At 45.3% G+C, this 16,058-nt stretch overlaps 1 protein-coding gene and 1 long non-coding RNA gene across 5 annotated transcripts in view; one reads left to right on the top strand and one right to left on the bottom strand.

The window, feature by feature from the left end:
• LOC306643523 (TBC1 domain family member 8-like) overlaps window positions 1-12,733 on the top strand; it is a 53,370-nt gene extending 40,637 nt beyond the window's left edge. The window contains exons 3-7 of one of the 4 annotated variants that reach the window (XM_079109742.1): window positions 1,676-1,843; window positions 2,571-2,754; window positions 8,320-8,475; window positions 10,244-10,441; window positions 11,042-12,733. In XM_079109742.1, the coding sequence (XP_078965868.1) occupies window positions 8,398-8,475; window positions 10,244-10,441; window positions 11,042-11,302 (537 nt within the window). In that variant the 5' untranslated portion in view covers window positions 1,676-1,843; window positions 2,571-2,754; window positions 8,320-8,397 and the 3' untranslated portion in view covers window positions 11,303-12,733. Of the gene's footprint in view, window positions 1-1,675; window positions 2,755-7,039; window positions 8,476-10,243; window positions 10,442-11,041 lie in introns of those variants that run through there. The other 3 variants (XM_079109743.1, XM_079109744.1, XM_079109745.1) reach the window with 3 other exon arrangements.
• On the bottom strand, window positions 2,754-5,749 carry LOC306643542. Its single transcript, XR_013758974.1, has 3 exons — window positions 5,511-5,749; window positions 4,044-4,800; window positions 2,754-3,472 (listed from the first exon to the last, which is right to left on the bottom strand). It is a non-coding gene; the product is annotated as an uncharacterized lncRNA (long non-coding RNA).
• Window positions 12,734-16,058: the final 3,325 nt, after the last annotated feature.

Genomic DNA, 16,058 nt, shown 5'->3' on the forward strand with positions numbered 1-16,058 from the left:
GTTGGTGTTGCTTTTTGCTTGTAGGTTAGTTTTTCCTTTTTGTGCTGCTTAAATGCAGGGCTTCTCACAGAGCAGTCACGTAATGAACTCAAGTTGGCAGTGTAGACAAAACTAGTGTGGGCGGAAGAGCTGGAATAGCTGGAAAAGAGTAGTCCCAGGCCTGACATAGAAACGAGGCCATTTACATTCTAAAAGCATTAAAAATGCTATTGCTAAATAAGTGAAAGGAAATGTTACATTATGACATTCATTTTCTACTTTGACGTGAAAAGGATATGATTTAATTTTGGATACTTATGATTGTCACTAAACCTCATTGTGTTAGGATGATGATATTTGGAAAAAATGAATGATTGCTAATATCCGATCATGTTTTTCAACTTGTTATCTGTGTGATGAATCGGCTAACGTATATAAGATTTTATCTTGTCCCCCTTTCCTCTGCATTAGCCTACTGCCTATCACTGTATCCAAAATAATTCTGGACTGGGCACTGTGGTGCATGCCTGTAATCCCAGACTGAGACAGAAGAATGGCAAGTTCAAAGGCAGCCTCAGCAAAGGCAAGGCAATAAGCAACTCAGTGAGACCTGTCTGTAAATAAAGTACAAAATTAGGCTGGGGATATGGCTCAGTAGCCAAGTACCCTTGACTTTAATTCCTGGTACAGCCACCAAAAAAAGATCTGGGACTAGCATGTCAGAATAAAAATGTATCCCCTGCACTATATTACATTATTTTTATCAGTAGCAGTAGTATTGGGGATTGAACCCAGGGCTCTTAACTATTGAGCGCTGATGTACCGCTTTTTGAGACAATGATTTGCTAAGTTGCCTCCTTTGCAAGGAGGGATCCTCCTGCCTCCCGGGTGACTGGGACTATAGGCATGTGCCATAGCACCTGGCTATCTTTCTGGCAGTGCTGGGAATCAAACCCAGGACTTCACACATGCTAGGCAAGTGCTCTACTACTGAGCTATGTCTCAGCACCTGCTTTCTTTTTCTTAAGTGAAAGAATCTTGCTTTGTTGCCCAGGCTGGCCCTAAAACCCTGGCCTCAAGACACCCACCTGCCTTCAGGTAGCTGGGAGGTGCACACACACTGTGCCTGACTGTACTGTATTACCTTAGCATTTCATAAAAACTGCTTGTACTGTCTTCTAAGCATAAGAGTCATCTGACACAGACCCAACGCTCAGCCCTCTTATGTAAACGAGACATGAATAACCCTGTTACGCACTCCTTTTTTAAGTACCTTGATCTGTGAGTGCTGTTTTTGAAACTAGAGTTTGTGTAATTAAGAAACTTTTGCATGAGTGTTTAAATATTCTTGAAGATATATGCTGTTGGATTCCAAAATGATGGTCCTTGAAAGTATACAGTAGCCAGCAATCTGGGAGATTACACTTAAACCTTTGAGAAAACCATTGACACATGAGTTGGGTTTCACCAGCAACTTAGGCAGTTGTGTACTCTTCCCCTGCACTGGCTTTGAAGACATTTGCATTTTAGCTGAAAAGAAAAAAATAGAACTTTGGATTGTTATTTGCTGATGCTTGAAGTTTGGCTCCCACTTCATGAGGGATCTGAATTCGCATCATTTCTCTTTAAGTTAAACTTGTAATCCCTTGGGTTTATATCCAGAAATTAGAAAGGACATTCAGTGTCTTTCTGGCAGACACCATCTGGATCACCACGCAGAATAAGGAGCGTGACTCCTCCATGTTTCTGATCCTGGATGCGATCTTCAAGATCATGGAGCAGCTGGTAGATGTGATGCTGCGGAGGCTGCTGGATAATGAGGTCTAGACCCAGATCTGCATGAGCCAAGCCAGATCACTACTAGGTAGAGCTTCAGTCCCATGATGTCCCTCAGCTGCTTGACCTTTTCATGCACTTTGGTTAGAAGCTTTTGGTTGTGAGGTCTTCCCTGTGTCCCTGGGGCATTGGTTCAAGGGCCTCTGTGCATAACAAACCCCATGAATGCTCAAGTTTCTTTCATAAAATGGCATGGTATTTGCATAGAAACCTTTTTTGGTTTTGTGGTGGTGCTGGGGATTGAACCCACTCCTTACTCATGCAAAACCAGAATTCTACCACCAAGCTACACCAAGTCCTCATCTTTTCATCTTAAATTACATGGTAGAGATAGTTTTCAGGGCAGCTGAACTGATTTCGATATCTTTGTCATCAATAGAGTAAGTCATTATTCTGTATAATTTAACCCACAGCAACACCAGTCACAGGGACTCTCAGGGTAGTTGCTTGCAACATCACTAAGGAATTCAGCTTTATCGTCTGAAATTCAAACATGGTGTTTGAACTGGACTTTGATTTCAGGTTTGCAGATCATAACTGGATAACTAACTGCAGCTCTGATGTCAAGGTGAACCGTTATGAAAGATCCCTAGAGAAATGAGCGACCACAGAATACTGTCCCAGATTCAAGTTTTTGACATGGTTACAGAATCAGGACTGACCAAATACTGCTAGTTATTCAACAGAGTTTTTGGTTTTTTTTCTTTCTTTTTTTAACTCTGAAATGCATGTAACATAAACCTCACCATTTTCAGGCATGCAGTTCAGTGGCATTAAGTACATTCACACTGATACATGACCATCCTCACTGCCCATTGCAGAACTCTTCTGACTTGGTTAAACTAAAACTCTACGTACTACACACTACCACCCTGTTCAACCTTGCCTGACAACCACCATTCTGCTGTCTCTGTGGAATCAGGTGGATCCCTCACATAAGTCGACAATGTTCAGTGTTTTGCCTTGAGCTTATTTCACTTAATATAATGTCCTCAAGGTTCATCTCTGTCATAGCATGTGTCAGAATGTCTTTCCTTTTCAGGGTTGAATCATAATCCATTGTATGTACCTACCCCACTGTGTTCATCCACTCGTCTGTCCATGCACACTTACTTTACTTTCATCTACTGGCTATTGTGAACAACGCTGTTGTGAACTGGGCAAACTAATTTCTCTGACACCTGCTTTAGATTCTATTGAGTGTTTTTTACCAAGAAGTGGAATAGCCACATCATATAATTCTATGTTTAATTTTTTAAAAACAGTCTTAGGCTTTTACTTTAAAATTGTTATCTGTTTTAACATTCCTGTGTTTTGTTTTCTTTTTTTAATTGACATTTCTTAAAATTTCCAAGGAGATGAGTAAAACATAGCTATAATGCCTTTGCTCCTGAGGCAGTTTAGTATTACAGCATCTGAAACTCTTGTTTTGGAATCCAATTTGGAGCATTGTTTATTTTGATTTTTTGAATTAGGGATGCTCAACTGCTAACATCTACATAAAACTTGTAAAATCTGAAAAACTCTGAAATTTGTAACTACTCTGGTCCCAAGCATTTTGAATAAGGCCGACTCAACCTGCAGCGAATTCATTCAAAGCCGTGAGGTCTAGTGCTTATACAAAGAAAGTCATTTTAAAAACAGAAGATCTCTTACTCTTTACTGTTAGGGTCCCATTCTGACTAATCCCCGGAGAGTCAAAGTGAACACACGGTAATGCAAATGACACAACGAGGTTTTATTAAAGCAAGCTCGAGCCTGGACCACAAGCAGCCCCTCAGACCGATACAATGGCTGGGGGGAGGGAGCGGCCCCGAGGGGCGAGAAAGCCCTCTATTTAAGAGATTTCCAAGCATTCACACACAAAGACCTGTACGTTATTGGTTAACATTTGAACAGCTAAACATTAGTCCTCCTCTGGTTGGGTCCTGCCAATTTATTTGATTCTCATTGGATCCCGCCAGAACTGAACGGTCCTAGAAGAAGAAGGGTGGAGGGAAGGGGTGAACTGTGCAGGAGATGGGTCAGGTCTAGGCCCCCCCGTCCTTGATAGATAAGGTTTCTAGGCAACTGCACATTCCTCAGACAAATATCTCTTAACAACCTCGGTAAGCACGGGGGCCCAGCAGTCCTGTTTGTGCTGTTTTGGCTCTTGAGGGTGCAGTCGCAACTGCCTGCATCCTGGTGATTAAGACAGTTAGCTGCACAGATATCACCCTGTTCTCAACACTTACCACATGTACTTTCTTGTGACTGTCTCATGGGGAAGCATCTTTCTAACTGGTGGTCTGTGAACAGAAGCGTGTCTGGGGTTTTCATGTATTCATTATGACTTCAGGTCCCTTCCAGCTGTGTGTGTGTATTTCAAACTGGTCATGTGTTGCCATGAAAGGCACAAAAAGAAAAAAAAAAAAAAATGAAATGCTCTTGGCAGGTTTCTTTTTTCCCAAATTGGTTAAATTCCAATGAACTCCATGTGGTGTTGGGTCACCTCTGATATGTGGCAGTTCTTTTGGAAGACAGATGGTGCTTGTCTCTTCCTTATGAAAGAGACTCTTGGGACTTCCATCATTTTTTTGTTTCCTGGTCCAAGTGCTCATGTGCCTCTTGACTGCAGGACTACCAGTATGGTCCCCAACTTGGGCCATGCGTTTTAAAAAAAGACAACACCATATTGTGAGAGCCAGGCTGATATAATTGGTATCCAAGTCCTTTTACTCCAGCCAACAAAGATGGGTAACATGACAAGGCCACAGAGAGCAGCCCTGAGGGAATGAGTTTGTGGTGTATGCATAATTAGAGGGCTCATAAAACTACCAGCTGAAGATTTGATCCTTTCCCTGTGCTCTCAGGTGCGGGAGGCCAGCTAACAGGCCAGTGTGTGCTGCTGGCCCTGTGGGCATCAGGATTTTAGATGATATCCTGGCCAGCTCCACTTCAGATGTGGCTTTTTTGGTTTGGGGCAAAAGAAAAGAGGAAGGTGGACTGTTGGGGGCTGTGCCATGTTGGCGGCGCCGGGATGGCGCCTGATCACATTGGCAGTGAGGAGGTTAATTGACATAAGCACACTCAGGTGATTTTCTCCTCCACGCACACAATGTATGCGCATGTGTTCTCGAGCACTAATTGCCTGCTCCGAGCATCTCGCCTAATCTTTGCATAAGAGGCGTGGCCCTGCACTCCGCCTCCTGGAGGTGATATAAGCATAGGCGGAGCGAGACAGAGACGCAGCAGCCATTAGCAGAAAAGCAGGAGAAGACGACTCACGCACGGAAGCAGTTAGACACACGCGCTGCAGCAGCGAGTAGGGGAAGCGGCGGAAGGCAGATCGCAGAACTGAGAACTGAGACGCATAACTAGGGCACAGGGTGGACGTACCCTTAGTTCACAGGATGCAGGACTTTAAGGTGTAGCAAGTCTCTTCCTCTAAGCTCTAAGCAAAGCCTGTCTTTCTCTCAAAGTTTCTCTCTTAAGCACAGTTTCTTTCTCTCTGATAAACGGGCTCTCTCTCCTCTCAAAGCAAGTAAACCTCATTTCCTCTATCCTCTATAAACAGACAAGCAAGAAAGCAGTGCACTAAAGAGAAAGATAGAAGTGCCTCAGTTTCCACTCCACCACCCATAAGACCCATGCAAGTTGTTGCTGCAGGCTGTGACAAATATCCACGGATTTTGGAACCGCAAAGAGCCAGCGACAGTGGACGATCTGTAACACCTCACTCCCTTGTGGTAAATTGAGCATTTTGGAAGAAAAGGTATTCCTGTAGTCCAAAATGTCCTGCATAGGTGTCCTGTGGGGTTACACCTATTAACTTCAGCTTCAGCAACAATCCTACAGTGTGTTGCTTCATGTTGTGTCAGCACATTTATCTCCTCCTTGTTACAGGCTCATCCAGCGGTGTGTGCTAATTCAGAGTAATTGGTGGCACCTGCTGCTGCTGCTGTTTCAGCTGAAACTCTCTGGCTGTGACTGCTTTGGCCTGCACATGGCAGCTGTGCAGACACTGGGCTTCTGGGCAGGTCTCTGTTCTGGGGTGCTTGTTCCTGGCTCAGACCTGTCAGCTCCTTCCTTCTCAGTGTTGGAGCATGACCTTGTCTGTGGAGGGGAAGCAGAGACACTGAGTATGGCAAGGTCTAGGAGGCAAGTCATGGCTAGCTGGCTTGGTTTCTGAGGTAGTTCAGAAAAAGGAAGTGATATGTTTAGCATCAAAACTGCCACCTGCCTGTAACCTTAAAGGTGTTCTCATTTCTGTCTTCATGAACAACTGGTTTCTCACCAGATCACTGTTTGACTTCAGTTGTGCTAGAAATTTAAACATGTGTTGCACACACTTCAAAGTGAAATTTGAGGGCTTTCCAGGAGGAAGAGAAGAACACAAGCCTTTAAGCCCTTTTGGATCTTTTGTTCTTGTAATTTGAGGTTTCTCATCTCTGGTTACCAAATGTGCCCAGAGGAAATAAGGATGCTGGTTGTGGAGCATACCCAGCTGCTCGGAGGCCACAGAGAGACCCACAGAACTGAGCTGGTGGCTGCGGTAGTGGGTGAACTGAGAGGAGACTGTTCTTCTCAGTTGACCTCAGAAACCTGAACATCATTTTATAATTTCAGAACTTGGGTGGAAAAGATATAGAAGTCCTCCTGCCCTTAGAGCTCAGGGCGAGCTGCTGGGATTTGTACTAATTACTGTCTTGTGCCTTGGCCTCCACCCTCTCCTGAGGGGGAAGGGAGGAATTCATTGGTGCCAGAAGCACGCTTGTGCCATGTGTGTAAGGAGTAAGATGTGTGTAAGGAGTAAGCGTGGACTTTACGTTCCTCAAGCCAGTGTAGACAGCATGTTTTGAGGACAAGGATGTCAGTTTTCCAATTCATTTTATTTGTACTATTTAAATTAAATTTGTTTTTAACAGATACATAAAAACCTCAGTATTGGACATGTAAATGGGGAGCCTTGTGTCATTTTGATGCATGTATATGTTGTGTGTGATATTTAATCTGGTTAAAACTGTCTCCTCAAATGTCATTTCTGGGGTTGAAAATAATCAAAATCCTTTCATCTAGCAGTTTGAAGTATTCTGTGTGGAATTTGCACCTGTAGTCAACTGCTGTATGGTAGCACCCCAGAACTTGCTGCTCCTATCTCACTGGCTCAGAATCCATTAGGCAACCTCTCTGTCCTCTGGTTTTCACCATTCTACCCTCAACTGCTATGACAGCAACATTTTTAGATTTAAATGTAAACATGTTTGGCTCTCAGGGACCTTTTGGTCCCCCTGAGGGAACTCACCTTCCATTTTTGCAGTGTGTGAACTTATTTTTATTTGTTCTTTGTAGTTGTACATGAATGTCAAGTGTACTTTGACATATCCTACATCCCTGGAGTACAGCTTCCCTTCTTGTGGTTGTACAAGATGTGGAGCTACACCAGGTGTATATTCACATATGAAAGTAGGAAATTGTGTGATCTAGTGTGTGAACCTGCACAGTGCACTTGGCTTCCCCTGGCTCCCTGGTGCTCCTCTGGAGAAAACTCAGGCTCCTTTTTGGATATTCACATATGAACAATTAACCCTTTCAATGGGTAGTTCAAGTTTTTACAGTAATCACAGGACCACAGAATCATCACCACAGCCACGGAACCTTTTATTACCCTCAAAAGAAGCCTCACGTTCATGAGTAGCCACTCCTTATTTTTGTGTGTCAGCCTCCTGTGTGGACTTTTCATGTAAATGAATCTGGCAACACATGGTCTTTTGTGTTTGGCTTCTTTCACTCTGCTGAGGTTTCCAAGCTCTGTCCATGCACTCTTTCTCTTGATGGCTGAGTACTCTCTACCCTGCTTTAGGGGATATGCCGCATTTTGTGTGTCCATTCATCAACTGGTGGACTTGGGGTAGTTTCCACCTTCGACTATGAATCTGTTGCTGTGAGTATTTGTGTGTCAGTTAGTGGACCTCAGTTCTCAATTCTGTTGGGCATATTTCACCTGGGAGGGAATGTCTGGGTAAACACTGCGTCCACTTTCAACCTTTGAGGGCTTCTGGCTGTTTGCCAACATGAGAGCGTCATTTCCACAAGCAACACGCGAGGGCTCCACCTTCCCCACGTCTCACCGATGCTCACCCTGTTTATCATCTGACTTCTCCACATGTGGCCTCTGCTGCCATTTTTGGAGGACTTCTCAGTTACTCCAACTGAGATGGAATGCTTATTTTAGTTCATGAGTTCATTAAATTCTTGCTGGTGGGGAGAGTGGGCTCTGTTCCTTGCACTTGCTCGGAAGGTCAACTGAGGGCCTGGATGGACCATGTGGCTGACAGGCTCTGGAGGGGCATGACATTTTTTTTTTCAGTAACTAAACTATCAAGTTGTGCTAGCGAGTTCAAAAGTGTTTTCCTTTTCAGTTTCCTGTCTGTTGACCTTTCCATGTCTTCTTGACCTCTCCCTGCCTCTCTCCAAGGACCTTGAAGCCTGAGCATAGAAGGAGCTCTTTCGAGTCTTTTTCAGGCTGCAAAGGAGAAGCTGCACACTGTGGTGGATGGCTTCCTCTGGACGCCCTTCAGTCGGTGCCACACTGCGGGATGCATGTTTACCTCTGACAGGTACACCTGCTTTGCCAGCAGAGAAGATGGCTGCTGCAATGTTGTCCTTCTGCTCAGAGAGGTAGACCCTGCATCTCACCTCTGCTTGACCTGCCGTGCACACTCTGAAGCATCCTTTTGTCTTTTAACCCATGTTGTTGAGTCCATTTTCTGTTACTAAACAAAGTCCCTGATGCCAGGTTTACTTATTAACCCCCCGCCCCCCCCCCAAAAAAAAAGGAAGAAAAGGCTTAATTAACTCCCAGTCCTGAGGCTTAAGAACATGGTTCTGGGTCTGCACCAATGAACGTTTTGTGCGGACAGTGTCCCCATGGCAGGAGCATGAGTAGATGGAAACATCCTGTCAAGACAGGAAGCCAGAGAATGGGGAGGGATCATTGGGTTATAACAACCCCTGTTGTGGGAACGAACCAGGTCCCATAATCCCTACTGAGGGCTATTTCTCCAGTGACCCAACCACCCCTACTGGGCCTAACATTCTAAGGGTTCCACCACCCTTTGATGCTGCCTCATTGGCGATCATGTTTTCAACACTAAAACTTTTAGTGGACACACTCAAACCATATCCCAACCGGAGCATCTTGGGCTGTGAGATGGAACACATGGGGTGGGGGATATTCGCACTGTTTTGTCTTCTAATGAGGGACATCTAGATGGCCATGCTTCAGGAGGGAAGTATGACTTGAATTACGCCATTACCCATTCAGCCTTCCTTTTGTCTTTTGTTGCTATGGCAACTGAAAGTTGCCTAGAAGCGATAGGTAAGAACAGCATACCCTAACCCCACATTGATAAAGCTGTCAATAAAAAGTGCATGCCTCACAATTCAAGCTTTTCCTATAGCTCTTAGGAAGGGATCCTTCCCTTTTGTTGTTTAAAAAAAAAAAAAGTCAAAGAAACAGGGAAATTATAAAAAGTTTCACCTTTTGAAAATATGTGGAAAGTTGACTTTTATACTCTCCTGGAATGTTTGTGAAAAATTTAAAAATGCCTCCTTGTGTGAGGATCAGGTCCCTCCTATAAGTCTGTGATTCTCTCATTGGAAACAGGAGGGTGGGTAACCTGAGTTTACTTGTGAATGCAAGCAGCTGGGTACTTGCTCCAGGCATCTCTGCTGAGGGGGTACCACAGCTCTCACACATCAAGACCTCTGGGGTCTTGCTTCTTGTAGCATATGTCCTCAGCCTGATTGTTTAGAAACTCAGTTTTTTTCCTTGTATGACTTCCCACCTCCATGCCCTCATTCTTCATAGATGTCTTCATTTTGGTAGGCATTATTATCAGTGAAGAAAGAAATCCACATAATGACCTACATACTTAAAAAATTATTTTGGTAATATGCATAGCATAAAATTTACTTTGTAATCATTTTGTAAGTGGAATTCTACAGCATTGTTTTTTGTGACTTGTTTATTCCACTGCATAATGTCCTTAATATTCATCCACATCTTATCTGTTAGAATTCCCTTTCTTTTGAAGGCTGAATAATATTCCATGGTAACCTAAACCACATTTCACTTATCCATTCATCTGTCCATGGAAACTTGGGTTACTTGTGATTGTGACCGATGCTTCCTTGCACACATTTAAATTTTTACGCCAGGTTCTCATTGCCATTATTCTATCTTAGGATAACTTCTGAGCATGTACGTGGAGGCCTGCCTGTCTTCTTTTTTGCAGTACTTCCTGTGATTAAAATTTTTTTTATTACTGCATTGCATTTATACATAACAGTGGGATTCTTTGTTCCATATTTGAACACGCACAGAACGTAATTGGTCAGTTCTATTCTCCAGCACCTCCCCTTTACATGCCGTCTTTTGCATCAGATAGTGAGCATGGCGAAGATAGAGGACACCAGTCTGCTGCCCAGCCCCATCAACAACAGCATCAGGGGCAAGATGGCCTTCCAGTTCATTGAGCTCAAGGATAGAGAGACCTTGGTGGAGGGCCTGCTTGAGAGACTGAAGCAGGTCCACGCCAACCACCCTGTGCACTGTGACACCTCAACCAATGATAAGGACATGGTAGGAGCCTGCAGCATTGTGGCTTTCTGTGGCATGACAGTCCCCCTCTCACCACCTCTGTGTCAGTGGGCTCCATAGGGCATGTGTAGGAAGGTGACCCCCTTGGGTGTGAGGACAAAATGTGCTAGAGATGATCAGACCTCCAGTAGTCGAGGGTGTCAATCTGGTGTCACCTCTGATGGAGTGGGTTCCTGAGTGGGCATTGCACAGGTAGAAGAGCTGGTAGGGAATCACCCCACTGCTTGGAGGGGTTGAGCGGGTGTCCCCCCCAGGTTCGCGGGGCTGGTAGTGTGCTCCCTAGTTTGGTGTGGACCAGACATGTCCCTCCATGGGCCAGAGAGATTGTCAGGCACCCCCCACCTTCATAACAGGTTGGGGTGCTGCCACACCCCAAGGTTGCAGGGGTTGATGCCCTTTGGAACAGATGAAATCTGCTGAGAGAGATGCTCCCTCATTCTATAGTGTTGGATAGCTGCAGAAAAGGACCTGGGTCTGCTGGGGCCTAATCTTGTAGAACTTTCTTTAAATATCTTTTAAAAACACATTTTAATCTAATAGTTAATAATGGTGCATATTTTCTTCTGTTCTTCTTTTTTTTAGGCTGGGCACACTGCACCTGTTTTTTATTGGAGAAGCATGTGCAATGACCACAGGGTTAGGGATCTTGAAATGGTATCCTCTCATAGAAGCAAGGATCGTGAAGACAAGAGTCCACCTCTACACCACAGGCCCCTGACCGCCATCTTCCAGCCATTGGGCAGCCAGAGCCCCGACTTCCGCCTGGTTGGTGAGGCCACTGCTACCCTGCTGTGCCATGGACACTGGTGGCTGGGCAATGTCCATAAAGGGTGTGGCACCTGAGCACCAACTCATGAGGAGTGGGGTGAAGAGGTGGCTGCTGACCTTGGGCAGCAAGGGCTCTCTTGAGGGCTCAGACAACAGAGGGGGATCTGGCCCTCCCCATGTCTTTTAGTGGCTCTCATGTCATTTCTGCTGTGTGGCTTGGGCAGCAGGCGCTGCTGGCCCTGTGGATTGCCGGGTATAGAACAAGTCTTCCTCCCACTGGTCAGTGGCATCAGTGAGCATCTCATTGTCGGGTTCCAGCATTTGTCCCCTGGGACAATCAGCAGCCTGTCTCTAGTTTTATGAACTAAAATTATTTTTGCTACATTCATATTTTTTCTTTATGTGGAAAATTTGAGGCAAATAGATTCAAATTTGGCAAATAGACTGTAAATGGCACTGGAAAGACTAGTTTTGGCCAAGTCACAACCCTGGGGACCAGATGTGACTACTGACATTATTACCTCAATCCCTTTGGAAATGGACTCAGAAAATGCAATCTGCCATAGTCCCAATAGTAAAATGTCATTTTGATCAAATGAAACATTCTTTCATCTGGGGTTGAATATTTCCTCTAGGAATTGCTGCTAAATCATGGAAGTTGATCAGATTACAGAAAAATTATATTTCAAAAAGTAAAAATGGTTTAAACAACAAATGTATAATATAGTGAGAAATATATTACTAAAACTATAAATAACAAAGACCTAAGGACAAATTATATATGGAATTGATGACTTCAAAATGTCAAGCAAATATTTCTGAAATAAATCTCAATGATCAATGATCATGAGATGATTCAGCACAGCCCAGACAAGAGCAAATTGTTCTCCAAAGGTTCCAGTGGTGACCTTGAGCCTCAGTTGCCTCGTAAGTGGGAGGTTTAGGATGGATCCAGCTATCATTCTCCTCATGAGGGTAGATCCTCTTCCTCAGGACAAAGTTATACTCGACACGGGGATTCATCTCATAGAAAATGTTTGTATTGTGAGGAATCTTTATTTCTGGGGAGACAGGGGTACAGGTGTGGCAGGTGGCACTGGAGACGTGCACTACAGGACACCCCAGCATCTGAGGGCCTCTGCCAGGAAAGACCTGAGCCAGACTTGAGAACTCTCCTGAACAGCTCCAGTACCACCACTCAGCAGTCCTCTCTGAGGAAAAACAAGGTCTAGGACTTCACCAGACCTAATGTCAGTTGCCTCCAAAGGCTTTGGCTCCAGAGCATCACAGTTCCTCTTGAATGTGCCAAAGGGTAACCCTTAGGATTGCATCTGAAATCTCCCACAAAAGACTCATGTACTCAAGGTTTGGCCCCCAATTCAGCAATGTTCACTGGTGGGTTTTGGGGCAAGCATTCCATGATGAGTGCTCTGATATTATGAAATACTCAGTCAAGATGAAGACACTACTAAGCAGTGGGAGAACATGAAAGAAGGTTGGGCATGGAAGAAGACTTGAAGAGGGGGATGCCCTCAGCAAACATATGTTTTTGCTGGGGCTCCTCTTAATCCTCATTCTCCTAGTAGTATTCCCTCTCTTCTCCCTGTCTTTCTGTCCTTCATTCTCAGCCTCCTCCTCTCTCTTCCATTCTATCCCCTGGTTGGCAGGAGCTGAGTAGCTTGCTCTGCCACTGTGGACAACCTCAGTCCAGAACCAAATGGAAAGCTATGAAACCCAGAGTCAAAAGAGGATTCCCCCTCTAAGTTGTTTTCCTCAAGTATTTTCACAGGAAGGGAAGTATGCCTAACTCAGACATCTCATTTTAGTCATCTTCTGCCATTGTTGCTAGCCAGCTCCATGTGGACCAGGCATCCTATGATGGAAGCCACATCCCAAATGCTGATTTACTGAGAGCAGTCATTCCAAAGACCAGAAAAGGGACTGCTTCACTCCCACATTTTGCTATGGTCCAGGGATACAACAACCCCCAGTGGGTTCCAGACACCCAGCAAGTCCCTCATCTAAACACCTGTCTCCTGCAGCCCTCCTCTAACAAAATGCCTGTTCTCTATTTGGGTTTGGATGTGTATACCTGTGCTTTGAATTTCTGAGCCTACCAAGGCCTTAGCCTTCTACCTCCATGAACTCTACTAACTTAGCAGAATTAGGGAATTAGAGAATGTTTCATGGACCCATTTGGGATGGGATATTCAGTGGAACAAATGAGGATCATGACTGCTGTAGGGTTTTGGTTCACAGAAAAGAAAATGGCAATGGCATTATTTACAAATCAGCTTTGTGGCATACGTGCCTAGGAAGCCTTCATCTGACTACAGTGAAGGAAAATAACCTGGTTTTATTGATTACATCTAGGCAAGGAGACTCAGGCACAGAAGACTTGGTAATTTATCCAGTGTCAGACTATTGAGGCTGTTTCCCAGTCTCTTCTTTTTTCAGATTTGTCCTGTTCCTGCTTGCTAGAATACTGACAATGCTCTGCACAGGGAATGGATTTCTGGTAATACACAAGGCTTTCAATAGTACTGCTTCAGTCCAAAAATGTATCAACTGCATCCTCATCCCCTGTGTTCCCATCTTCCTCTGAAAACACTCCTCTCAGTGAGCCCTGGGGCCACATGATCCCTGCAAGAATGCTTTCCTCCTCTCTCCTCACTGATGTCAGTTTTGAATGCCTATTGCTGTCCAGGATTGGACATCTGGTGGGGAGGTGCACTAGCTCCTGGGGCTGATCAGAGAACTTAGAGACCTTTTTACCAGTGCCAGTGTAGATTTCTTTGTGCCCGAGGCCCACCAGTTCCTATTTGAGTGTTCTTCTGGGTCAGATTCTACTCTTTTGGGTTACGAGTTAACCTGAGTCCACTTCCTCAACGTGGCTCCCCATCATCTGATTGTTGCATTTACTGTGCTTTTGGGAGATGATTTGCCCCAGCTCATACTTTTCTGGATCCTCCTCCATTCACAAGAGTTGTTCCAGGGCCCTGCAAATGATGGCAGGAGCCCTGTGTTGCATGTCACCTGCATCAGTGTGGGAGATAGGCCTTGAGGAAATGGGCCCTGTGCTGGCTACCCATGAACAGTGTTGGGGACATTCAGGGGGAACCACAGCTCTAAATACAGGGGTACCATCTCATTACTCCACTACCTGAGGGTGGCCTCCTGGTAATCACATGGGGCCTTCCCAAGGGCTATGACACCAATCCTTGTACAGTGGTCTGCCTGTCCCTGTCCTTGCCCTTTGTGGAGCCACATTTCACTCAGGGTAAAAGGACCCCACAGCATGGGTACAGAAACACTCTCATGCCACCAAGATGGAAGGAATTCACCAGTGGCCTCCTTTCTCCCTGGTTCTGGAATGCCGGGTGAATTTGGGGGATGGCCCAGGCAGAAACCCAAGAGACATTGGTTCTGATTGCCAGGGCACAAAACAGAAGACCAATGATAGCCGTGAGAACTCCTCGCCTTCAGAGGCTCAGTACTGGCTGGAATGGAGGAAGACACCTCACTCAGCAAGCGTAGCATTGGAAAGGGCTCCTGTACTGCAGGCTCCCTGGAGATGGAATGTGTTCCATCCACATCAATATCAATTTTGCAGAGACCCTCAGCTCCTTGTTCAAGGAGCAGAAAGAATCTCATGTTGCTCTCCTCCTCCATGTGCACCAGCATTCTCCATCCCACACAGTGCAGCCTGCATCCTGGATGCTGTCCTTTTCTCACCTCCCACCAAGACCTGCCCCTGCACTTCTGGTCTGCACACTGCATCCAACGCACAGACTCCCTCACAAATGGGGATAGACATGGTCACACTCTCCTTCAACTCAGGTCAAACCCTTAACAGTGACCTCTCTCTTCTTTATTCCCATCTATCTTTCCTGATCATCAAAAACCCCCAATTCAATAGGGCAAGAGTAGCCCATGGTATGAGATTTGTGTTTGCTCCCTGCCCTGGGATAGAAGCAGGGGACACCCCTTCTGCCAGGCTTACCAGCACAGTCTCATAGTTCTTTTCACTCTGCTGCTCTAGCCTGATACATAGCGGGCAGCTGTCTCCCGCCTATTTGTTGTACCTGGGCCATGAGGATCTGCAAATTATGCCTCCGATGAGCCTGGACTTCCTCCGTTTTGTGGCCATGGGCTTGGACCTGGCCTTCTCATCAGATATGCTACTTAAAGACTGGGCTAATGTTAAACACCATGGCAGAGGCCTTGGAAGTTGATTCTGAGAACAGTGGGGCATGGAATATCAGTAAAGCCCAGAAATTGATGACCAACCCCCGCCTGTCAGGTTGCTTTATTGGCATTCTAGAACATATGTCCAGAGCCTGAGGCTCCTTGCCTCTTTGGATTTAGAAGGGCACCTGGTTCAAAGAGCAAATAAGGTGGGTGTTTACCTCTTTTCCCTTGACCTTGGCTCTCTTCTAGGTGGACTTTTTTCTCAGACTGAATTAGTACTTGATTGAGGGTTCATGGAGAACAAGATGGCTGCATGGTCAGGGACTTTAATTTCTAGAAAGAGAGGTGTAGAGATTGGTAGGTGCCACTCAAGGATTCTACCACAAGGCATCCACAACACCTAAGAGTCTCTGCCAGGTAAGGCCTGAGCCACACACTTGAGAACCTTCCACTCCAGCTGCACCTCCACCAAATTCTTCCTCAATGAGCCTTCTCTGAACAAAGCTTATGCACCGGATCTAAACCAAACTAACACCTTTCAATGAAGAAGCACCTTGGACAAAGGACTTCTCAGTTCAGGTTGGACCTGCCCAAGAGACAGTGCTAGGGTTTGCAGCAGGATTCCCCCAAATTCTCATGT

Source organism: Sciurus vulgaris (assembly GCF_902686455.1).
Source record: "Sciurus vulgaris genome assembly, chromosome: 14".
NCBI classification, from domain to species: Eukaryota; Metazoa; Chordata; class Mammalia; order Rodentia; family Sciuridae; genus Sciurus; species Sciurus vulgaris.